Source organism: Pimephales promelas, chromosome 5 (assembly GCF_988280905.1).
Source record: "Pimephales promelas chromosome 5, fPimPro1.hap1.1, whole genome shotgun sequence".
Classification (NCBI taxonomy): Eukaryota; Metazoa; Chordata; class Actinopteri; order Cypriniformes; family Leuciscidae; genus Pimephales; species Pimephales promelas.
The window spans coordinates 7,808,506-7,833,568 of record NC_142773.1 but is presented as its reverse complement, the minus strand read 5'-3'; the positions used below and the strand labels follow the sequence as shown (position 1 = coordinate 7,833,568).

General features: G+C 39.0%; 1 protein-coding gene and 1 long non-coding RNA gene across 5 annotated transcripts in view; one reads left to right on the top strand and one right to left on the bottom strand.

Moving 5' to 3' along the window:
• LOC148981348 (uncharacterized) overlaps nt 1-25,063 on the bottom strand; it is a 183,698-nt gene that overhangs the window by 33,083 nt on the left and 125,552 nt on the right. The window lies entirely within an intron of this gene.
• On the top strand, nt 4,200-24,799 carry ss18 (SS18 subunit of BAF chromatin remodeling complex). 4 transcript variants are annotated; one of them, XM_039649796.2, is made up of 10 exons: nt 4,200-4,392; nt 6,352-6,428; nt 8,732-8,816; nt 9,986-10,112; nt 11,776-11,955; nt 12,133-12,297; nt 12,928-13,005; nt 15,246-15,368; nt 17,448-17,578; nt 23,990-24,799. In XM_039649796.2, exons 1-10 carry the CDS (start codon nt 4,324-4,326, stop codon nt 24,014-24,016), a joined length of 1,062 nt encoding a protein of 353 aa, XP_039505730.2. In that variant the 5' UTR covers nt 4,200-4,323; the 3' UTR covers nt 24,017-24,799. The 4 variants fall into 4 exon arrangements, with proteins under 4 accessions (XP_039505730.2, XP_039505732.2, XP_039505729.2 ...); XM_039649795.2 differs by having other exon boundaries at nt 4,231-4,392; nt 11,776-12,000; XM_039649798.2 differs by lacking the exon at nt 12,928-13,005.

The window sequence follows — 25,063 nt, the reverse complement described above, 5'->3', positions numbered from 1 at the left end:
TCAAACGACGAGAACACTTTTTGTGCGCAAAAACAACAAAAATAACGACTTTATTTCACATGAGGGTGAGTAAATACTGACAGAATTTTCATTTTTTTTTGTTTCAAAAACATCAGTAAAGAACTACACTACCCACAATCCTGAATTGGGATTCCAATGGAGAACAACAGCCATACGCAAACACTGCCTCATTATAATGAGGAATATTGTGACGTGTCGTTCCCGCAAGAAAACTCAAGACCACGATGGAGGTGTTTCAGGGATTTCAGTTCTTTGCACAAACATCATGGAGTCAGTTTGTGTCATTTAATGCTCAAATAAACACATTTATTAATGTTGCATTTTGGAAAATTAAGAGATATATCCAGTAGATTTGGCTATTTCTTACAAGAAAATGACATCATTTTATTTTAACTTAGAATTTTAATTTTGCTGCACCATAACTGAAATGATTAAGTCTTTGTCATCTTCACTGTTCCTGCCAATTAAAGGATACATATGGGGAATGTTTCAAAGATTACGAGGAGATTGGTTTTGTTAATATGCATGGATGCATCTCTGATTTCACAGACTTTAGAAGATAAACACAAGTGAAATGAATGCTACCAGACTATGATCTTCTGAAGGAGTGTGTTTCCTATCTCTCTAAACAAGTTAATGATTCACTCCCAAGCAACTAAAGATAAGAGCTCCAGCAGGCTTTCAATGGAAGCAGTTTCCCACTCATCTTGACATTGACACTGACTTTATTTTTCTCCTGTTACAGTTGACAAGAGTGTTGTTTGGCATTCTGCAAGTCCTGTCTCGACAACAGTCAGATCGCATATCATAATGAGGTGGAGACCTAAACTCTGTGGAAGAGCACAGATGTGGGAATTCAGAGTTATTGTTATTATTATGTGTTATTCACTTCCCGCACTGAGTCAGTGACGAGTTCGCCCAGTTCACTCCTGTCAGACATGTGTGTCAAGCTTATATGAACGCTGGTTATGCTTAGTTTTGCATCTCTATCGCCATCTCTGTTTGAAACATAAAATTGCAATTACATTTTTTTTTTTTACGTGTCTATGTGGTGTTTTTAATTCGCTTTGTTAATACAAAGCATGAGTAAATTCATAAGTCGACTGCTGGGTATTTCCTCCTTAAAACTGCAGTTTGAAATCGCTGGTGTTTCTGACGTCACAAACGACCTTGTAACCAATCAGATCGATGAGTGAGCGACAACTAGTGGATCTCTGAGCCGAGTGAGTGAGTGGAGGCGGGGCTCTTTTGCATATTCATAAAACCGCACATACTAAATGAGGCAATGGTGTCGAGTTACATTCAAGATATTTTAAGGCACAAATAAAAAAATTTTCCAAGGAAATAAAGTTTAAGTGTAATTTTGGTATCAAAGATGGGTTTTAAGGGATACAATGATGGACTTGTAACCTGTAGCCTATTAAATTTATACATTGATATTTTACATTTAATTATTACATTCCTGTACCTGAACTGAATACTACAGACCTTATTTTATTTTTAACTTTGTTATATTGTCATTTCTATGTTTAGTGTATTTGTTCTCATTTTTTTTACTGACTGTTCAATAATTTTTTACCTTTATTAGTTATGCAAGTATGGTATCAGAGTACCTACCAAAAAAAAAAAAATATTCGATTTGTGACCATGTAACGTTATATTATCTGAACCGTGAGTTTTGTGATCTCACTGGCATATCCCCACAAATTTCATCTGACCAAGTAAGTAACAAATTTGTCACTTTTGTTCTTGACCAAATGAAAATCACTCACGTTCCATGTTTATATCTATCGATTGCTCAGTCAGATCAGATCACACGCTGCATTATCCAGCTATAATGAGCCACTGAGAAATGTCTGTCCGGCAGGAAAACAAGCCATCTCTTATTCTTCAATCCCTTCCTCTGGTTTTAACACAGGCTCTGTCACTCTGTCTCTGTCTAGATTAAAAGTTGCCATCTAGATGACGTGACTCGAGGCAACTGCATCCTCATCACACACCATAAAGTAGCCTGGTCTTCTTCTGTCTGTTGAGAGACGTTACACACACACAAATATGAATGACTTCAAGCTCACATTTTCAGACCCAAAAGCTCAAACTATAAATCAGTTTTATAAGCTTACTGATGTGAATCGGGGTAATGTTGGGTTACTCAAGAACTCACTTTTGTTATTTTTTTAATCAAAAAAGGTTACACTGAATGACACCATGTCTGTGGATTGTATTTGTTAAACTGCATTTGTCCTGATCTGAGTCCTCAAACAGACCTCTGCTCCCTCTGCTGGTGATCTTCCCCAATGTTGAGAAGACCAGGGCCAGGCATTATATTTACTCCGTTTTCATTTTTCTCCCTCCATCTGCCAGTTTAGCTTTTGGAAAGGGAATCAGAAAAGCTGGGAAAAAGAGAAAAAAAAAACAACAACATGAATTTTCAGTTCCTGTAAATGCATTGAACCAGACAAAACACGTTTTTTCTTATTTGGAAATGTAAAAAAAAATTAAATAAATAAAGGCATTTAAATAGAATTTCTGCTTTTACTGTTAAAAAATAAATAAAAATAGATAGATAGATAGATAGATAGATAGATAGATAGATAGATAGATAGATAGATAGATAGATAGATAGATAGATAGATAGATAGATAGATAGATAGATAGATAGATAGATTTTGTGTCTATAATAGGCATATAATATATAATTTATATACATTTTGTGCATATTTGTTAATGAGGGATTTGTGGACACATCAGTGTTTTTGGATTTGTGGAGTAAAAGGTATAAAGTTAGACCCTGGGGTAAGATGAGCCACCAGAATTGGCACATAAGGTGCAAAGTGACATGTTGTTAGTGTTATTTTTAAATTGAATAATTATTGTAATTAATGGGGTAATTATTCAGTGTTTCCATGTACATTTCAGAAATATCTGCTTTAATTTTCTACATTTCAGAGTTCAGACATCTTTGCTTTAATTTTCTAGGTTGGTTGAGTGAAGTCATTCAATTTGCATTAGTAATTTATAGTGTTGCTACTATGAAGTATTTTCAATTAAAACATGGGCAATTAAATGTAAATGAAGAGTTCAGATGCAAAAGCCTATAAATGCCATTTGAAATTTTCTTCTTTAATGATGATTTTTTTTATTAAGCTTGCATATTTAAGTTCAGTAATTTCACTTAAATGGCAATGATAATTACCTATTAATTGTTATTTAAGTGAAATTACTGAAGTTAAATATACAAGTTTGATAAAAATCATCATTAAAGATGAAAATTTCAAATGGCATTTAGAGGCTTTTGCATCTGAACTCTTCAAATATTCATGATGCTTGTATAGGCTATAAGTAACAAAATAATTTAACCTTTGAAAATGAATATCTTTTTCTGGGATTCAGATCTCTCTATCATCATCTATTCAATTATTAAACTGCTAAATTGTCAAAATTCAAGAATAGTTGATTTAGTATGTTAATATAACTTTAATTAATCAGAATTTAATAATATTAATATTTAGCCCAGATGGGGGAGGGGATCATGGCTTTTACCCCAGTAAGATGGCATCTGTGAATAATTTTACATTTTGTTCTACAAAAGACTAAGTTTCTATTTTTTTCCACATTGGCTGATGCATCATCATCCTGCACATGCTAAACCATATATATTATGTTATATCTAAATGCATATAATTGCTTTCATTTTGCAACATATTTTGGTTGAATATAAATTTAAGTCTAGTAAATGCTGGTGTAGGAAAATGGTAAATGACATAAATGAATTATAATTTTCATCTCGCACCATATGTTGCACAAGCTTGCACATAATCGTACGGGAAATGTAAATTCGAGAAGTATATTCCAATTCCAATGTATTTAAAAAGCACATAATAATACAACAATGTTGACCATAGTGCCGCATTTAACTTGAATAGACCATAGACAGTGGGAATAGACCAGCGAAACGAACGCCATTTGGAATTCCCCCTCTGTGACCCTCAGGAACGAACCATTATTATCAAAAACAGGTGTGACGCCGCAACTCTAACACCTATATTTAAATGTTAACCAGGATACTGTGTTTTACATACACACTGTTTGATAATATAAACAGCTAAAACGTTTGTCCGAACGCCTGGATTCGACACAGTCTTGCTAGTTGCTTGTTTTGCGTGTGATGAGCGGATCGACTCCCCCGTCGCTCACGTGAGCAGTGGATCGCTCCGGTCTCGCAGCTCAGCGCGTTTGCTCTCATCGGTCAGTGGTGTGTGTTTGGTTCACCGTACTGATCTCAACCAACGGTAAACGAACATGTCTGTGGCTTTCGCACAGCACCGGCAGCGCGCCAAGGGTGATATAACGCCTGCCGGGATACAAAAGGTAATTTTCATTTAATCATTTACCAAGCGGAGCAGAAATGCGCGTGCGGGAACGGTTAACGTTAGTGGGCTCGGCTAGTTAGCCGTTACATCTCTCCCGCCAACACTCCCACAACACCGTAAACAAAACATTCAGAGGCATGTTTATCGACGTATTAACCGCTCATACGAGACTGACGCAGAGCGGAAAATCTCTGCAATTAATAAAACATATTAATATCTGCTCAGCTCTGCTGTGTCTTTGTTAGCCGCTACTCGCTCGACACTCGGATATCATTGACAATAGAGACGGTTGTGTAACGTTAACGTTACTAGCATCACAGAGGAGACGTTCAATCGGGAAAAACTGACGTATTGTTGCTAATAACGTTACTTTAAGCTCGATTTGTTTTTTTTAATCGCATATCGTTTCACGCACGTATGCTAAATAGCCGAGTTTTCCGTATCGATTAAGCACGTCTGATTTGACCTGTCCACCTTTATTCTTCGGTTTTTCGTTATTCATGTCTGATTTGATCTGATTTACCTTTGTTTTGTTGATGTATGTTTTGCGGTTTTTATTCAACACGTCTGATTTCTCGATTTTTGTGCTTCATTTTCATCAATCGGGTCTGATTTGGTCAGTGAAGATTTGTTATTCGGTTGTCTATTACTCATGTCTGATTTAAGTTGATCTGTTTTCCCTAGAGTCTTTTTTAAATTATTTTCATGTTTTGTTACATTCGAAATTGGTTTTACATAAAATTCTAACAACAGAACAGCTGTATGATATATTTTATTTAATAAAGCTCAGGATTACACAGAAAATATCAGCCAGTCAAGCTTTCTATGCGCTGCTCTCTCTAAATCAGTGGTTTTCAATCCTGAAGACACTCACACACACACACAGCATCCACAACGATCACATTCTCCATTATCAGAAATATGATGATCTGAATCTGTGTACATTGCACATGTGTGCATTAACATTTGTTTGCCCCTTTTTTTGTCTTTTAGATGCAAACGTAATTTTTTTAATGTGATATTCATTATTATGAGTCGGTTTTACTAGGAAATGGCATGTAAATAATGTTTTGAAAGTAGCTCTGAAAGCTTCACACACACACACATTAGGTGTTTTTCCTCCTGTCTCCCGAAGCTTTGTTTAGTGTTTGCTTCAACACATTGAATTAATGTCTAGGATTATATACATGTCGATTTTATATACAAAAATGACTGCTGGATTTGTTGTGCTGTATCCATTGATTGAGTAATTACTGATGTTACAGCAAATTATAATGTGCAGGGATTTCCCACATTATAAATGCAGAATTTATTGATTGATTTATTGATATAGATTGAATTCACCGTTCTGAGACGATTAAATCACTGCCTTTTGTGATTTGACAAGGCCATACTGTGCTTCTGATTTTAGTTTGTTTGACAGATGCTTCGCCAAAGCAATGGCGCACAGCATTTGATAACTTTTGTTATTATGAAAAATATTTAACAATCACTGTATCCCTTTAAACTCATCTTTGATCACCAAAATGACTTATTTAAACGTTTTTCCACTGGTTGAAATTTAGTCATTTGACGATCACGCGTTGATCTGATTGGTTACAAGGTCGTTTGTGACGTCAGAAACACCAGCGATTTCAAGCTTTCAAGTGTTTTTGAGACTGTCTTTGGTTCACTGCAGTTTTAAGCAGAAAATACTCGTATGAATTTATACATGCTTTGTCTTAAAGCATATTAAAAACACCACATAGACACATAAACAAGATTAAAAGCTTCAGGGGTGCTTTAATGAATGGGAAACACTGTATAGAGGACCAGCTAATGTACAACTCCTTAGTTTTGCTTTCGATGTGATGATCTGATTGGATCAGATATTATTAGGCTTTTACTCATTTAATTTATTTAGTTATTTTTCTATCTTTAATAATGTTTAATTAACACTGTGACATTTCAAATGCAGTTACTGGATGAAAACAATCAGCTGATTCAGTGCATCATGGACTTCCAGAGTAAAGGGAAAACGGCTGAATGTTCACAGTAAGTTCTCAAACATAAACGATTCACATCTCTTTATATGTGTGTATGTTTTATTTTTGTATGAGCCTCGGGTAAGATGTACACCAGACGCGATGCTACGACGTGACAAAGGGATCTTTTCAGAGTATGACTATGATAATCTCAGGTTCTTATTATGTGCTTTATTTAATGTTGAAAGGGTCTAATATCATTGCCGTACTGAAAGTGACGTTGCATATTAAAAATAAAGGAAAGGAAACAAGAGCATTCAAACTGTTCAGTCACTTCTGATTGGCTGTGGCTAAAGTGATGCACCGATCGTGATTTTTCATGGCTGATACCGATTTTTTACACGCAAACTAGAGCCCGACCGATAAAGGATTTTGAAGGCCGATACCGATACAAATATTTTTGGGTTTAAAAATCCGATATTCCGATATATCGGCCGATATTTTTTTTTTTTTTATTAAATATTGTTGGATTTCACACACATGTAAAAGAAAAGCTAACTTTTATGCACAAGATACGTTTGATACTTTTTCTTTATGTCTAAATGTTCACTCCTCGCAAGTACTGTATAACTTACATTTTACAATGCAGGGACTGAAACTACAGATATGCTAGTTATAAATACGGCAATCATTGCTTTATTTAGGCAGAAAAAGTTCATTGTGGTTTCCAAGCTCATTAATGTTAACGTTAGCGGTCTTCCACTGATGATATTGGCATTAGCCTGCTTTGTGGTTAGCTAGTCTATGGTGAGCCATAATTTAGCAATAGATAACGTCATACTGCAAATTGTAAAACAAACATTTTCAATGTAACAGGCCAAGGAGAGATGATTGAAGCGTGTTTCGTCCATTTTTATTTTATTTTTTAAATATTCATTTATCGGCCATTATAACTGCCGATACCGATATTATGGAAAACGCCTAATATCGGCCGATATATGGGTCTGGCTCTAAAGCAAACTGGCCTATTCCTATACCGATTTCTGTTTATTTTCTTTCTTTAAACAACAAACAAAAAAAATGAAAGTGTTTGTAACAATTATTTGAAACAAGATGTTTATTTGATAGTTAACAAGCCAAACTTGCCTTTGGCTATTATAAACAATAACTGTAACATATCTGAAATTAGCTGCAGTAACTGTGCATTACATTCAATTTAATTTTAGGTGAAATAAAAATGATCAGCCTTTACAGATCTGACGTTTACTTCTAGCTTTTCAAAACTAAGTGCATGCAAGTTCTTCTTTACAAAAAGATCCTAGATAACAACAACATAGTATTAGTAATAGAGGCTTTCTAGATAATAACAGGTTATAATCTGTCATTTTTTTAACCTGTTTTGCATTATCCACAGATTGTTTATACTCATCATGTTTTTTCAGGTGATGAACTTTCAAATGTCTGATCAATTGGTTGTGCCGAACGTTTTCGCTGTTGTTCTTCTGCGATTAACTTGTCCTTCGCAGACATCGCAGTTTGCAATCTTCACGTCCTGCATATCCACAGATTGCGTAATACTTCCACGCAAAAGACATGTTCGCAAATGATTCCAATGTAACCGGAAAAATCGTCCGAAAGGATACAAAAACGATCGTTTGTTAGAAGCAAAAACTGACGATTTATGGCCGCACAAAGTCGCTGGACTAGGACTGTGTAAGAAGTTCGATCTGTAATTATTATTTGAAAAATAAAATAGCCCACTATTTAAATTTTACTACGTTGCTTTGATGGCCAGTAATGGATTAAATCCAAAATAGCAAAATGATTTTGAGACGTATACTTCAAGTTTTGTTGAGAGAGACAGGTTTAAGAACAAAAAACGCAAAGTGCTTTTAGAAACTTCGCTTAGCAAACCTTTCCCTTTGTGTCAATGTCTGTCAGCGCAGCGTCTTTTCTCACTCGAGCATGTGGATATTATTGTTTTTCTCAACATGAACTTGAAACACGATGACCACATGCTGTCTCGAGTGTGTATGTTCTGAACGAACTGCGCAGTCTGCTTTATTTGCGTTTTTTCCATTCCTGCTGCTTGAGCTTAAATGCTTTTGTTCTTTATATATTTTTGTTTACACATATTGTTTAATGGTTTCAACTAAAAGAAAACCTTGATGTGTATATTGCCTAATAGCTTGTTCAGAAATGGTCACAAAAAATAACGTCTTTCTCATTAAACGTCATTTAAATAAACGACTATGCGATTTTTATGAGCCCAAATATTCGAATACAATATTGTTCAAGCACAAATAGTCTATGATGCTGCATAATTCCTTTCCTGATTCAGTCCGTGATCAAAGTGTGTTTCTTTTTTGACAGCTACCAACAGATGTTACACAGAAATCTGGTGTATCTGGCCACAATAGCAGACTCTAACCAGAACATGCAGTCTCTGCTTCCCGCGGTGAGTGTTCATTCTCTGTTTCTTATGCCTAGGCCACAATTATAATTAAATATCTTTATATAAATTATCTCTGAAGCATATTACCATTAATATTTACATTTGTTTTAGCATGAAATTGTCCAGCCATGATTAATATGAGGAAACTATCATATTTATAGTTTAACTAATCATCCATCACAATGAGTAAAACAACAGAATACAGTTCGGATGTACCGCAAAAGATTGTTGAGCTTCACAAAAAAGAAAATAGCTGAAGAGTTGCAATTCCACCATCAGGGCAATAATTAATAATTTCCAATCAACTAAAGATGATATGAATGATGAATCTCTCCAGGATAGGACGTGTGTCTATGTTGTCTTAATTCACAGGGAGGAGGAGAATTTGGCTAAACTCTCACAGATGGAGAATTGCAGAGATTAGTTGGGTTTTGGGGTCAGAAAGCCTAAACAAAAGAGATCACATGTTTGGAAGGGTGTCCAGGAAAAATCCTCTTCGCTCATCCAAAAACACACTGAGCATATGTAGTGGTCAGACACGACTGGAACTTAAGGGGGAATGGACTCTGTGATCAGATGGAGCTAAAAAAGAGCTTTTTGCAGCAAACCCAGCAGATGTGTTTGGTGTAAACAGAGATAAAAAATAACCCATGCCCACAGTTAAAAATTATACAGCTGTATCTTTAATGATGTGGGCTTATTTTTATTCTGGAGGTCATGGGCATCTTGTTCAGATACATACCGGTTATCATGGATTCTGGCAAATACCAACAGATAAAAAAATCAAAACCTGACAGCCTCTGCTAGAAATCTTATAATGGGCCGTGGTTGGATCTTTCATCAGGACAATGATCCAAAACAAACGTCCAAGTCAACACAAGCATATCTGTTCACTGCCCTCGTCTCATTTTTTTTCACAGCAATAATAACGCACTCGGTGTGTACTGCCGCTTAAGAGCGGTTAATCAGGCGTGCCATCATGTGATCAAATCATTTTCTTCTCTTAACTGTTATAATTACCATATTGTCAACATGTCTAATTGTAACATTTTTTTCATTCAAAACCGAGAATTCTCGTTTTAAAATCGCCCATCCCCTGGTGCATTAGGGGTATATGTGCTCCAGAGCGGACATCAGTGGTTGAGTAAGTGTCTCTCTGTGTTTTTCCATAGCCGCCCACTCAGAACATGCCCATGAATCAAAGTGGCGCGACTCCTCAGCTGCCCCATGGCCACAGTATGCCCCCCGAGGGGCCGCCCGCCCCACACATGCAGAACCAGATGAACGGACAGATACCAGGTAAACTCACACACCAAACCTTTCCAGTGCACTCCCTGTCAAACTCCCAGACTGAACCCTTTAATCAGAGGAGAACTGTGGCAGCTTGTTTTACACCGTGTCCTAACTACACGCGACGCGATAAAATTCCAGCGACAGCAAGTGTGTCTGTACACACGAGATGCGACGCGACTGTGAGATGCCACACATTCAGAACAGCGTGTGAGCAGAGTCTCTCTGTGAAAGCACACTGTTGGCCCGAACTCGCATTGAATATGGGTAAGGACATAATCAAATCAAGAAATAACATTATTAAAAATCAAAACATTAACAAAATATACTCATTGACTAATTTTGTTATGAAGTACAGTCGTATGTTTGTATAGAATTCATTTTGAACGCTATATTACATGCTTTCATTCATAATCTGAGGTAAATTATCCGTTATCGCTTGTGGCACAGTGACCTATTTTTAACTAAAAATAAATGATGTGTACTCATAACCCTGATTAACATGGAAAAGATACCTTTTATCGCGTGTCGCGGCGTCGCGTCGCGTGTAGTTAGGACACGGTGTTAGACCGTTCTGAAAAATGCTATTTTATGCAAGTTTGTATGTTTTCAAAAAAATGCCATGAATAGTTTTAATTCTTTTATCAAGGCTCAAGTTTTGGGATTTCAACTTACGGTTTTGATTTTCTAGCCATTTTAGAGTCCATATTATTAAGGGTGCTCGGATCAGGGTTTTTTTTTTTTATATCCGATTTCCAATCACTGGAAGCAATATTGGCTGATACAGATCACCAGAATAATTTACTCTTGGCAAAAATGTGTAAAAGTGTCATGAATTGACAAATCTATATATATATATATATTATATATATATATATATATATATATATTGGCAAGCAACATCTTCCATTCCCTCTCTTAGAAGAGATCAGGATAAGCTTAGAGCATAATATAGCACTGTGAAAATAATAAAAAAAATCTAGCAGAAAAAAAAATTATAAAAAAAATCTATCTATCTATCTCTCTCTCTCTCTATCAGATTTTCATTGAGTTTGACCTGCTGATACCGATTTCAGCTGATAACGATTTTATTTTTCGAACCACTTTTTTATTTTCAATAACACAAATATTTATTTTCTATATATATATTTTTCTGAAACACTGTATACTTTTACTCGAACTCAATAATAAAAACAAGTTTAAGGTACATTTTCTTTTCTGACATTGCCTACTCCAGTTCTTGTTAAAAAACACAAGCATTTTTAAATCTTTTTTTTTTTTTATCAAAAGCGTGCTTTCACTTTAATTGAGCGTGAGCAGCGCTCAGCAGCAAAAATAGACACGGCACAGAAACCGCTTCACTGCTGCTCACGCGACGTTCCTGCTTGACGCTCACGCGCTGCTCCTGCTCCCGGTGTGAATGTACTCATTGATTAACATGTGGCACTCATGCTTGCGCTGTAAATAAGGGGTGGAACGGCCGTAATTCACGAGGTTTCCTACATGTGTGTTACGTGTGATACTGATGTTGTGCGACGTTAATCATGCGGCGCCTGAGTGCATTTGACGGCATAAAATCGCCATTTGTCAGACTGACCGGCCGATCACGTGAAAATTGTCCGGTTCCGGTGCATCTCTGTTAAATGTTATTAATCTCTGTCTGCTTCTGCAGGTCCGAACCACATGTCCATACAGGGCCCCGGACCCAACCAGACGCCCAGCATACCCAGTGGCTCCATGAACATGCCGGCCAGCAGCCATGGCTCCATGGGGGCGTATAACCACGCAGTGCCCTCATCGCAGGGCTTGCAGTCACAGGGGCAAATGAACATGAGCCAGGGGCAGCCCATGGGTAATTACGGCCCTCGGCCCAACATGAACATGCAGCCCAATCAGGGTACATCTACTCTCTAGTCACTGTCTTATGTCAAAACAAAAAAAATATATATATAGATTTGAAATAATAATGTCAATCACATAATTAAAACAAGTTTCAATTTTAAGTGTTTGGGCTTATTTTTTGCTCTAGGGCCCATAATGCACCAGCAAGCTCCTTCCCAACAGTACAACATGCCTCCTTCTGGTGGAGGTGGGCAGCATTACCAGGGGCAGCAGAACCCCATGGGCATGATGGGACAAGGCAATCACGTGATGGGGCAGAGGCCCATGCCCCCCTACAGGCCGCCACATCAAGGTATGCTCAACTTGTTTTTTTGAAGTATCATGTGAAGGAGGTATTACTCATCATCGGTTGTCTTAAAGAGGACCTATTATGCTTTTGTCCATGTTCAACTTTCTTTAGAGTATAATGTTGCTGTTTGAGCTTCAAAAAGCTCTGCAAAGGTCCAAAGCACAAAGTCCCTCCAGCGGGAGTTCTTCTCTATATCACTGTTTCTGAACTCCTAAAACGCCTCCATTGTAGTTCTTTCGGTAATGAACACGTCACAGTATTCCTCATTATAGTAATTCATACGCAGAATAAAGGGGCGGGGCCTGGTTGAGTTAGATAGTAGTGTGTTGAAACTGTCGGTTATGGTAAGAGGCGGGACATTTCCCAAACACGCTGGAAGCGCTCGACCAATCACAACACACTGATCCAGCCGACCAATCAGAGCACATTGTGCCTTTCAGAAGGAGGGACAGGAAGTAAACCGAGCGTTACTGACAGACTGGAAAGAGAGGAGCCGCAACAATGGGGAAAATAAGGTGTTTTTGAACATTCAAGCACGAAAATCTGGACTTTGTTTTTGGGCTCTACTAGGACAGACTTCAAAAGAAGGGCACAATAGGTCCTCTTTAATGGTGTCTGTGTGTGTATTTTTAGGACCTCCTCAGCAATATGCTGGTCAAGAGGAATACTACACGGAGCAATACAGTCATGGAGGACAGGGAGCACCAGAGGGTAGGATGCATTGACTTGCAACCTGCTATTTTTTACCCGTTTTAATGTTTGTCCTTGTAGTTAGTGCAGTAAATGTTTGTTTACTCCTTGAAGTAGGGGTTGAACGATTTTTTTATGTCGACATGTTTGTGATGAAAGTCGACTAGTCGCTGATGACGTCATTAATGAACAGAGAGACTTGTGTTGTCTTGTGTGTTGAACCAGCGCTCCCTACAAGGTTATTGCTCCTACATGACAGCCTTTTTTTTATCAGTTATTTTGTCTACGGGTCGTTATATTTCTCACAGATTTCTGCTCGTTCTGAATCAGTCACAGACAAAGTTGCACAGTAAAGATTACATTTATATGATTGCATTGGTGAGACAGTGATTGCTTGTGAATTAAATCTTCCTGGCAGCGTCTCTCCACTAATAGTTACTAGTTTAGTTACTAAGAAATATATGCTGGAACTTTTGTGTTTCTAAGCTATTTCATTGATGAATCACAGAACATCATTGACAGTAGCTGAATGTTTCTGTGCACATGATCTGCACGTGGTGTGTGAGCTACTGTCTGTATGTGTGTGCGTTACAATGCAGCAGCGCATTAGTTCAGAGCGGTGATTCACTTAGCTGTTTAAAACCGTGCAATCACCCAATCAGTTTTGAGCATCCAGACGGTTATCAAACATACTGTATCTTGTGGAGCGCTTGGAGTATCCATTTATCTGTCATTTTAACGGTTGGAAATGGAGTGTAAAAGGTGATGTCTAAGATTTCTTATCCTGTTGCGCCCTCTATAGGCCATGATCAGCGACTAGTTGACGTCAAGCTTAAAGCGTCATGGCAGAGCATTAAAGTCGACTATGCAACCCCAACCTTGAAGCCCATCATTCTTGCTTTCCACCCCAGTTTTTCCACCCCAAAATCAAACCAAAGCAATAACAAATATATTTTGCTCAAAAGAAAGTTGAAACGTGCTTAAATATCATGAAAATCTATTGTGTATACGAGGGATGGGTTGACAAGATTGATGAATCGATCTTTGATGAACCAATATCGATTCTTACATACCAAGATCAATCTTTTTATATTGAGTTTAGATTAATGCGTCTGCCATCCAATAATTACAATAAGCTTTGTGTTTTGTTGCTTTTGATTAAAGGAGTAGTTCACTTTAAAAAAAACTTTTGCTGATAATTTACTCACCCCCATGTCATCCAAGATGTCCATGTCTTTCTTTCTTCAGTCGAAAAGAAATTAAGGTTTTTGATGAAAACATTCCAGGATTTTTCTCCATATAATGGACTTCAATGGGAACCAAACGGTCCAAGGTCCAAAAGACTGTTAATAACAGTTTCAGATGCAGCTTCAAATGTCTTTAAACGACACCAGACGATGAATAAGGGTCTTATCATGCGAAACGATCGGTTATTTCAAAACTTATTCCATAAATGTAACTTTTCTAAGGACAAATGCTAGTCTTGTATTCTGTGAGGCGCGTTTGTAACGTCACATAATACGTAATTACGTTCAAAAGGTCACGGGCGACGTAGCCGGAAGTACAGAATAAAAATCGTCCGACATCGTTGTTTTACCTTTTAATTCCTTTTTTTTTGTAAACGGCGTTTGAGTTAGTTTGCACGTTCAACCTATGCGTTCAACTTGTAAACACTGACTCTGTACTTCCGGCTACGTCGCCCGTGACCTTTTGAACGTAATTACGTATTACGTGACGTTACAAACGCGCCTCACAGAATAGAGCAAGGCTAGCATTTGTCCTTAGAAAAGTTACAGTTTTGAAATAACCGATCGTTTCGCATGATAAGACCCTTATTCATGGTCTGGTGTCGTTTAAAGACATTTGAAGCTGCATCTGAAACTGTTATTAACTGTCGTTGGGACCTTGGACCGTCTGGTTCCCATTGAAGTCCATTATATGGAGAAAATCCTGGAATGTTTTCATCAAAAACCTTAATTTCTTTTCGACTGAAGAAAGAAAGACATGGACATCTTGGATGACATGGGAGTGAGTAAATTATCAACAAAAGTTTTTTCAAAAGTTAACTAATCCTTTAAAGAAAAGAAAATCGTTGCTTTTTGTGCACTTCCCTCCACCCTCCCAGTCTGAATGTAGTAGTGCAGGAGGGCGAACCGTTGTGCATGATGTGCTGGAGTTCCTGCAAACGCCAAGTAATAAAAAATATTACTTGGCGGATAGCCTTGATAAAGTCTGTTAATTGCCTGGTGTTTTTTGTGTAGGAAACGCACAGTATGGTCAGCAGCAAGAGGCGTATCAGCAGGGTCCGCCGCAGCAGCAGGGTTACCCGCCGCAGCAGCAGTACACCGGACAGCAGGGATACCCCGGACAACAGCAGGCCTATGGTAGGAATTATATCATCACATTGACAGATTAAGTCTGGGGTTGGGTCTTCATGCTGGGTCTTAAAAAAATGCCCTGCTTTTTTTTACTCACACAATCACATCCCTGACTAAACATATCAAACAAAAGTCTTCTACAGTCTCAAAATACATAGAATGGTCCAAAAAGGTAATAGAAGATCTTATCACCCCTTACAAACAAGGAACCGGATGCAAAAAGATAGCAAAGGAACTAAATCTCCCTAGAGAAGCCGTTGGAAGCATTCTTCCCAAGTTTAAAGTTAAAGGAACAGTGGTTACACTACCTGGACGGGGCAGAAAAAGGCAGCAACCAGATTTCTGAGAGGGCAAGTTGAGATTAACTTTTGACAGACTGCAAAAGACCTGCAGCCAGACTTGGTGGCAACAGGCACTGAGGTTTCAGCTTGCACAGTAAAGCTCGAACTAAACGCATGCTAAAACTCTTAAGATGTACACCACTACTGACCCAAAACACAAGAAAAGTTGTCTCCAATATGCTCATTCATATAAATAAGCCAAACAAGATTTGAGATTCTGTTCTGTGGAGTGATGAAACGTTTTGGAAACGTGTTTGGAGGAAGAAGAATGAAGTTCAGCATGGTGGAGCTTGTGATGCTCTGGGGCTTATTTATATCCTCTGGCACTGGAAACCTGCAGCGTGTGGAAGGCAAGATGGTTCATTGAAGTATCAGGAAATCCTAGAAGAAAACGACATTTCATTTGTACATAGAGTCTGGCCTCGCTCCATTGACGCACGTTAACTTCCTTGTAGGCGGAGAACTTCCTTCTACCCAGAGTCACTCTGGATCTGCCATAACCAACCGCTGACGTTTGGTTGTGACGTATGACGACTCAAACTAGCGCATGACATCAATATTATCGGTCTCAGCCACTTCCTCTGTGCACTGATTGGACCGGTACAAAATTGACCGGGGAAAACCAAAGAATACACCATGATCCCAGACGTGGTAGTACTGAAGGAAAATGAAGTATGTAGGAGGGCGCAGCCAGGCTGGATGTACCCAAGCATACCTCAAATTCCACCAAGTCAAAATTTGCACCGAAGTGCTGTACAATAAAACATTGAGCATATAAAGAAGAAAGCATTAAAAAATCATGCAGCTTGCAAAATATTAACACATTAGTAAAAATAAAAACCTTTAACTAATTTAAGACCTGATTTAAAATGGCTAATGGAGCAGACCACACATTTATAGGGTTAGTTTGCCTAAAAATGAAAATTAGCCCATGATTTACTCACCCTGAAGCCACCCTAGGTGTATATGACTTTCTTCTGTACCACAAATACAATCAGAGCTATAAATAAATGTCCTGTATCTTCCATGCTTTATAATGGCAGTGAATGGTTGTTTCTGTAGTCCATCAAAGTGCCTCCATCCATGATAAAAGTGTTTTACAACGGCTCCAGGGGTTAATTAAGCCCTTCCGATACGATACGTTATGAAAAATATCCGTATTTAATACTTTATTGACTAAAATAACTAGCATCCTGCAAATGGCCGTACGCATCAATTTGCGGCGAAAGAGAAACACTTGACCCGGCGCATGACGTAATGATGAACACAGTAGCGCAGAGGATAGAGCAAAACATCAGTCGCGATTTAGATGCCTAAAATGAAAATTTATAAAGAGAAATGTGGGAGGAGATTGAGTTTGGTGACAAAAACTGGCAGTTTTAGCTGGTAGGTAACAACATGCTACCAGGATTCTTCTGCATCAAGGCTTGCTTGCAGAAGTCCTGGAAGACACAGTGGTGTCACAGTCACCTGACTTGAGCTATTTCAATTACTTTTGTTTGATTTGTTCTTTGCAAGCCGCTGAAAGTCAGCAAATTTCCCCGATTTGCAATGGGGGTTGAATAAATTTGATTATAACTGTATAGTTAGTAGAATGTCTAAAGTAGACCATTAAAATAAAGCGTTGAACAAATCGTGAAGGTCCGCAATATGCTTAATCTACGTTCAGTCCACATTCCTATTAATAATACAGAGAACATTCATTTATTCCCATCAATGAACACACTTCTTTTTATACCAACAGGTCCGTCTCAGGGCGCTCCAAGTCAGTACCCAAACTACCCCCAGAGCCAAGGGCAGCAGTATTCAGCCTACAGACCCCCACAGCCCGGCCCACCACAGGGACAGCCACAGCGCCCCTACGCGTTTGACCAGGTGAGAAACCTCATGAAGGCAGAACATTTCCACTTGAGAGCAGTAGCACCAGTGTCACTAAGCTCTACAGATTATACCGATTTTCTAGCACTGGGGCAAAATTTATCATAAAGTTGATTTAATCAGGAAATGACTATTGTTTGCGTTAAAAAGTGCAGTTACTAATAATACTACATGTTTTTTTTTAATTTTTTTTTTTATTGAAAATGTAACCGTAAAGCAGTGAGCTTGAATTGGTATCCAGATAGAATTAACAACAGTATTGCAAAAACCTAACCTTTTTTTATTTTTTATTTGGAAAAAGTTAAATATTCTGCTTTTATGTTCCATTGTTGTTCTATTGTATCATAATGAAGTGACTGACCACTTCATTCATTATAAAAGGAGTCCTCTTTAATAGTTTTCTGTGAAGGTTTGGTTTTTCATGAGACTTGAAAAGTGCAAGTGTAAACATCTTACACACTATCAATAAAACAGTGTGCATCTGAACAGCACAAATCAAGTACACTGGCTCTTGTAGTTTTAAAAATCAAGACAAGTCAAATCAAGTCTCAAATATAAGAAAAGTGCAATAACTCTAAACATCTTACACACACACTCTCTATCAATAAAACAGTGCATCTGAACAGCACAAATCAAGTACACTGGCTCTTGTAGCATCAACACATTAAGGTTTTAAAATGTAAAGTATTTGAAATGTAAGAAAAGTGTAATAATAACTGTAAACATCTCTCTCTCACACACACACACACTTTATCAATAAACAGTGTGTATCTGAACAGCACAAATCAAGTACAGCAGGAGATTTGGCTCTGAAGATGACCTGGATTAAGCTTAAAGATGAAATGAACTGAAATTTGAGAAAAGGTGATATAACAGATGTATTTTATTTATTCTCATTGGTACGATTTTTAAAATGGCAGAATTTGTTAAAAGAGATAAAACGGTACATTGAAAGTGTTGTGTTTGTTACACGGCCGCCGCCATGTTGGATTTCAACATTCGACTACGTCACTGGCATGGTAAGCCACTCCGTTGTCTACCCGCACCAGCAGAGCAGCCGTAGCTTGTAAACAATCTGAGGCTAAATGACATGGCTGAGGAAACAGATTTTTTAGCGACACGCTATTTAGAGATGTGTACTTTCGTCAATGAGTACATGAAACGTCTGACAATGCATGAAATGTTTTATTTACACAAGTTACAAGTTCAACGCATCACGGCATCACGTTAACGTTACTCGAATCCTTGATATTCGGGTGAGGGGGAAAAGATCCCTGATGTATAGTTCACTGTAGAGGATGGGATTCTCCTTCCTAAATGCACCCTCGCCCATAGAGTGAACTGCCAGTAGCCTACGCTGTTAATTAGGGGTCTAACGGTACACAAAAATCACGGTTCGGTACGTACCTCGGTTTTAAAGTCACAGTTCGGTACGTTTTCGATACAGCAAAAAGAAAGAAATGCCAGAGAAATTTCCTATTTGTTAAAAGAAAAAATATGTTTAAATAAGTGTGTTTTCCTAGATCTTGAAACTTTCAGGTTTATAAATGGGGGTCATCTTTGAAGGATGAACAAATAATGTTTTGGTCATCACATTAAAAATAACATTTAAATATATATTTATTTATATAATATTTGAATTTTGAAGTGCTGGAAAAAGATGTGTGAAGTACTTGAAAGCATTTCACCATTCCAGCCAAACTGGTTCCAGTTAGTGTTACTATATTAAATCCATGGTGAATGTTGCTGGTCTGTGGACGAAAGTATTACTAGTTCATTCACGGCACAATGTTTCTCCTGGTTTCCATGACAGCGCTGTTTGATCTTATAGAGATCTACGGTTAATAACGGAGAAATGTGAATGCATCTCACTAGATCTCGCAGCGATGTTATTACCTCAGTGGCGAATTCAAATGTTTTCTTTACCGGATCTCTTAGCGCTGTGTAGTAACAGTGTTGCTTGATCGAGATCGGCTCGCGCTGCACAGATTTTGCTGGTCCGAACTGATAAACGATCCATGAAGCACATAACGAGGAGCGCAGTTTCGTTCTGCTTTCATTACGCTTGCCATTTGATGTTGCGCAACGTTGTGTTGGCCGCGTCAGCACGAATTTTGCCGGCAGGAAAAATGGTCCAAGCAATCGTTCGGTTTGTATGCGTACCGAACCGGAAGCCTCGAACCGAAACGGTTCAATACGAATACATGTACCGTTACACCCCTACTGTTAATCTAAACAGTATGAGAAAAGTGCAACAAGTTAGCCCAGCCTAGTCACGTAAAATACCCTGCTACTGATGGGGCGCTCGCTTCTCAGCTCGGACATCCTTTAGAGACAGCATAGCCTCCTCCAACAGGTTTCTCTCACCGAACAGCATCCGAAATGAACGGTGCATGGTGATTCCTTTTTTCGCCGATCAATAAATATTCCAGGTTGGTTGACCTCTCTGCAACAGATCGTCTCCGTGCAGTGTCTATGCTCCACAGCGCTCGCGCCCACAGTCACTTTCCCCCAAACGATCCTGTACTGTGAGTGGAGCCTGAAACTGATCGTCCTCCATCATGTGGTGGTCGTCAGACACTACCGGCCTGTCCTTCACGGGCTCAAATGCGTAATCTATGCCGTTAAAAGTGCTCATTTTCGTCTGTGTATACAGGACATACAGCTGTTGTCTATGGCGCTCTGCGGGTCCTACCATGCCAGTGACGTCATCGAACTTGCCAGCGCTCACAAGCGCAGTTTTGCGTTGCTTAAAAAAAGCTATATTAATTTTTTTTTTTTTAAATGTTTAGAGTAATTTACTTTTAAGTGTCATAAACAACACGTTTTCAACGTCGATATTTTTCAGTTCAGTTCATCTTTAACGCCAGAGTCTAACTATTCTTCAAAAGAAAACAATAAAAAGTAAATGACTCCTCAAAAAGTTAACACTGGGGAAGTGATGTAGTGTTCAACAAATCTCACTGAAACATTGCCAGGTCCTTTTTGAGGAATATGAGCATTTCTGCTCTCTCTGCTGTCAGACGATTCCTCTTTTCATCCACGATATTGGATGCCGTGCTAAACAGTCTTTCGCTTTCCACACTGGTTGAAGGGGTACTCAGGAACTTTACCGCAAGGAGAGGAAAGCGAGCATGGTTGTTTGCCCAGTACTGGAAAGGGCTGTCTTTCTCGCCCATTGTTGGTTCTTTCAAATGCATTTGGTTAACCGCTGCCTGGGTACCTCCTACAGGTTCATCATGCTCCTCTAGAATTCTGTCGTACAGACTGCTGAACCTACTCTTACTTGTGCTTGGAGGAGAACCAGTACTTGGACCAGCTTCCATGCGAGCAACCTTTTCTGCTGGCTCTGCCTCTGTTGCTCCTGCTTCATCAGCTGATGCCCTGAGCAGTGCTTGCTCCATCTTCTCAAGCTCTTGTATCAGGAGAGCCTTCGCACTCCTGGCAGTTTCTTCACCCATAAAGAATCTGACACAAAAATTAAATGGGTTGAGTAAAACTTATTTGTTGCTGCTGCAAGAACCCAGCCTGCATGCATGTACACAGCCACCTCATCCAATTAATTGTAGGCCACATTAACAATCAATCAACATGTAGTTTTGGTTTTGTAGTCAGGATTGAACTTTTTCAGTTAATTAATTAATAAAAAGATGACTGACTCACCTATCTTTGTATCGAGCGTCCACTAAAGTGGCAACTGCATAGAGGGGTTCACTTTCAATGCTACTGAATCGTCTGCTGACAGCTTGGAGGAGTGTGCATTTCATTGTTTTGATGCCGCGGCCAGTACTGTTCTCCTTGGCGAGTAGGCGTGTTAAAACTGGGATCGGCTGCAGTGGAGGTCGCTGAGCTGATTTTCCTGGTTAACTCCTTGAAGGGCTCCAGCACCGTTACTATTTTTTCAAGCAAACCCCACTCATTGGCTGACAGTGTTGCTGGCAAGTTGTGATCGGCAGCATATGCACAGAGAGGTCGCTTCTCTTTCAGAAGGCTCTTGATCATATAGAAGGAGCTGTTCCATCTTGTTTGAGCATCTTGAACAAGACGAGTTGGGGTGGTCGTGGTTTCCGCAACTTGCATTTCATGCTGCAGGTCTTCCAAGTGAGACTGTGCGAGTTGTGAATGCTTAATGTCCTACGATCTTCCTGCTGTTTGCTAATGCATCACTAATGCTGCGTTGTGATATTAGTCCCTCGTGCACAACGAGCTGCAGCGAGTGAGCAAAACAGCCCAAATTAGGAACTCCTAAGTCTTCATAATACGTGCATTGTCCCGTAGAATGGCATGGGGGATCTCCCAGTGATTTAACATCTCTGAAATGGAGGCTGCGATTGTAGCTCGATTGTGTGAACCCCTGCACTTTTTTACCTGAAGCACCGCACTGCAGTGGCTATGTGTGTCTGATTCAACCCAGTGCACTGTGAGGCTTATCAGCGACATTGGGCAGATATCTGAAGTCCAAATATCTGTAGTAAAGCTGGAACTGGAACTCCTCCGCTAACTTGTTTGACACTCGGCTGTATAGTTCATTCAGGGAGTGCAGTCTCTGATAAATATCTTCTGGATGGTAAACTATACCGCGGCTGCAAGTGTTCAATCAGACTGCGAAATCCAGGGTTGTCCACCACTGATAACGGTTGGTCATCGAGTACGATGAAGTTGAGCAACTTTTCGCTATTCCCTTTAGCCTTTACGTTGTCTCCCTGGAGTTTACCTTGCTTGTGGAATGACTCCAAAAGTGATTCCTGACAGCTCCCGTTGTCTTTCTGCCCCCTGACTAAAAAAATCCTCGTGCTCTTTTTACATGGTGCTTTTTTTTAAATGTTTGATAGCATTCGTTGTGTTTTACGAAGCGAGGGAGCTTCCGCCTCTCTAAATAACGGCTTTCAGTGTTGCCAACTTAGCGACTTTGTCGCTATATTTAGCGAATATTCAGACCCCTCTAGCGACAAATTTTCAAAAAAGCGACTAGCGACAAATCTAGTGACTTTTTCTGGTGTTATTAGAGACTTTTGGAGACTCTCTGATGTGAAATCACATATCGTTTTTCCTCGTCTCAACGAGCAGCGAGTGCTGCCGTGGGTCCCACCCCGTCCCAAATCACCCACAGGTGGCCCAGTCCTCGCGCAGCAGCCCCTCCCAGCCGTAGACAGACAGAGCAGGGAGATGTTCTCATCCGCGTACAAACTGCAAAGCAATCGCGCAAATGAGTCGCTATTTTTAGCGACTTTTCAGACCCCAACTTTTTGCTTTTCTCCCTTTGCTTTCATTCACTCTACGTCTACCCTGTTTAGTGAATGGCTGAGAGGAGCAGATCATCTGTTGAACGCCACTGACAGAGGTGAATGAGCAGTGTTTTTCCACGGACCTATCACTTATCCGCTTTCTTTAAATAATGTTTTTTTATTTAAACAATTTAGTTTCCTTTTCTTGTGCTTGCTGTATTACTTTTTTTGTCATTCACTATATATCACTCGTTTTGTGTGACAAAAATATATAGGAAATGAGAACAGCTTTATTTTACATTCGTCTATATTATATTATAATATATTAAATACAATAATATGTAAGCTGAGCATTAATTTATAGAGAAAACACATTAGGCAACGCAAGTATGACGCGATGACGTCACGAATATGCTAATTAACGTATGACGTCATTTAGCGACATTTAGCGACTTTTAGGGAAGGCGTTAGCTACTTTCATTTGAAAATAGTTGGCAACACTGACGGCTTTGCAAACATTGCATTTCGCGGTCTTGCTCTGCAGTGTTTCCAATGTAAAATATTTCCACACAGCGGACATGTTTAGCTAGCCAAAATGCTGCTCAATACTATCCTGCTAGCTGGCTGCAAACTGCGGAATGGAGTTCCTGTCTCATTGAGTCGCGCCTCCGTTCAGGAAATCCATTCCACAGTTTGCAGCCAGTTAGCAGACTCGCTGGTGTGAATCACTTTTGAAGTCATTTCAGCAGACAATGTTAAAGCGCAGACATGGGTCATGGATATCGGGTATCAACGCAGGTTGGATCGGGAAAATCCGATACCTGAATTATCCAGGTATCGGTCCCGATACCGATACTGGATCGAATCGGCCCGTCCCTAGTTATAACCAAATCCTCCACTGAGCTTGAATGCTTCTTGCTTCATGTTTACTGATTTAGTCTATTTCTTTGTGTTCGCTTTTGAGTCATTGTGGCTGTGATGACAGCTCCTTTTCAAACATTTGTTTCTCACGTTCAAGGAATCCCTAAATATTTTGGATTAAAGCAACATTTAATCATCTCAATTATGTTTTTGAAAGAAAAAGAGACTAATATTATTAGTTGTGACATGACTCTTGAGTAATACAATGTCAGTTTCTGAGTCTTGCTAGCTGTGTTGCTTCAGCTTGTGTCTTTCGTTACAGGGGCAGTATGGCAACTACCAGCAGTAGATGATGAGGATTCAACTTCCTGCCCTTGCGCCTCCCATTTGGAGCTGTGTGTGATCCGGTGAAGGGCTACTGCGCTCTCGAGATCTCTATACATCACCTATGAAGAGATGAATCTGCCCCGCTAATGTAGACTGAACTCTTCATTCGGACACAAGCATTTGAACAAACTGAACAATGATTGGCTCGATATCAGCACAGGTGATCTAATTGTGAAACGCCACAAAACACAATTGACAAACAAAAAAAGAGAAAACGTTCATATTTTAAGAATTTCCTTTCGACTCGTACGTGCATTTTTAGGTTTAAAAGAGAAGCAATTTCATAGCAGCAATGCCTTAAGTGAAACAGCTGCCTTATTTACAGCAACTTACAAAATCAGTGAAAATACATAAACATATTCACACACAGCAATGTGCATAAGCTATGGGAACGTGTTTTGTTTTTATAATAAAATTCATTGTGTTGTTGTTGTTGTTTTCTTCTCCTCTCCCGCAAGTGTCAGAGAAGCAATAATGCTGAGGTGCGAATGAAGGCTAGCGGAGAGGGGAAAATGGTTTTAAATTTCAGGTTCAAAACTATGCTATGATGTATAAATGTATTTTATGCTTTATCAAATAGAGCTCAGATTGAGTCCAGGTGTTGAACAGTAGCTCAAAGTGTTGTCCCGTGTGCTTATTGACTGTATTGAATTTCTTTTCTTGTTGTTTTGTTTTTGGAGGTGGGACGTTCCATTTAAAATATGTATGTCTTGCTGAAATTTGATTAAAACGAACTGGTACTGTAGTGGTTTGTATTTAAGAAATGTTTGATGGTGCATTTTAAAAAGAGTCTCAATGAAATTGTCAAACTTGCTGTCAAAGCAGCGATTTTTCTCTATAGGGTCTAGTATTTGAAGGGTACCTGATTAGAGGTGGTTGTTAATGTGGTGTTATCTTCAGTTAGCCTATGAAATGTACGTTTTTGCTTCAGTTTAATTTAACATGAGTGTGAGTGTTAGTGTGCAGAAGCTAAATCAAACAATCAAGTATGGGCTACACACCTGTGAGT

What these genes read in the sequence shown, in the direction of transcription:
- ss18 (XM_039649795.2), top strand. Translation starts at nt 4,324, where the DNA reads ATGTCTGTGGCTTTCGCACAGCACCGGCAGCGCGCCAAGGGTGATATA. An exon ending in TGCAGTCTCTGCTTCCCGCG is followed by an intron (nt 8,817 to 9,985) that starts GTGAGTGTTCAT and finishes GTTTTTCCATAG; the next exon opens with CCGCCCACTCAGAACATGCC. An exon ending in GCCCCTACGCGTTTGACCAG is followed by an intron (nt 17,579 to 23,989) that starts GTGAGAAACCTC and finishes CTTTCGTTACAG; the next exon opens with GGGCAGTATGGCAACTACCA.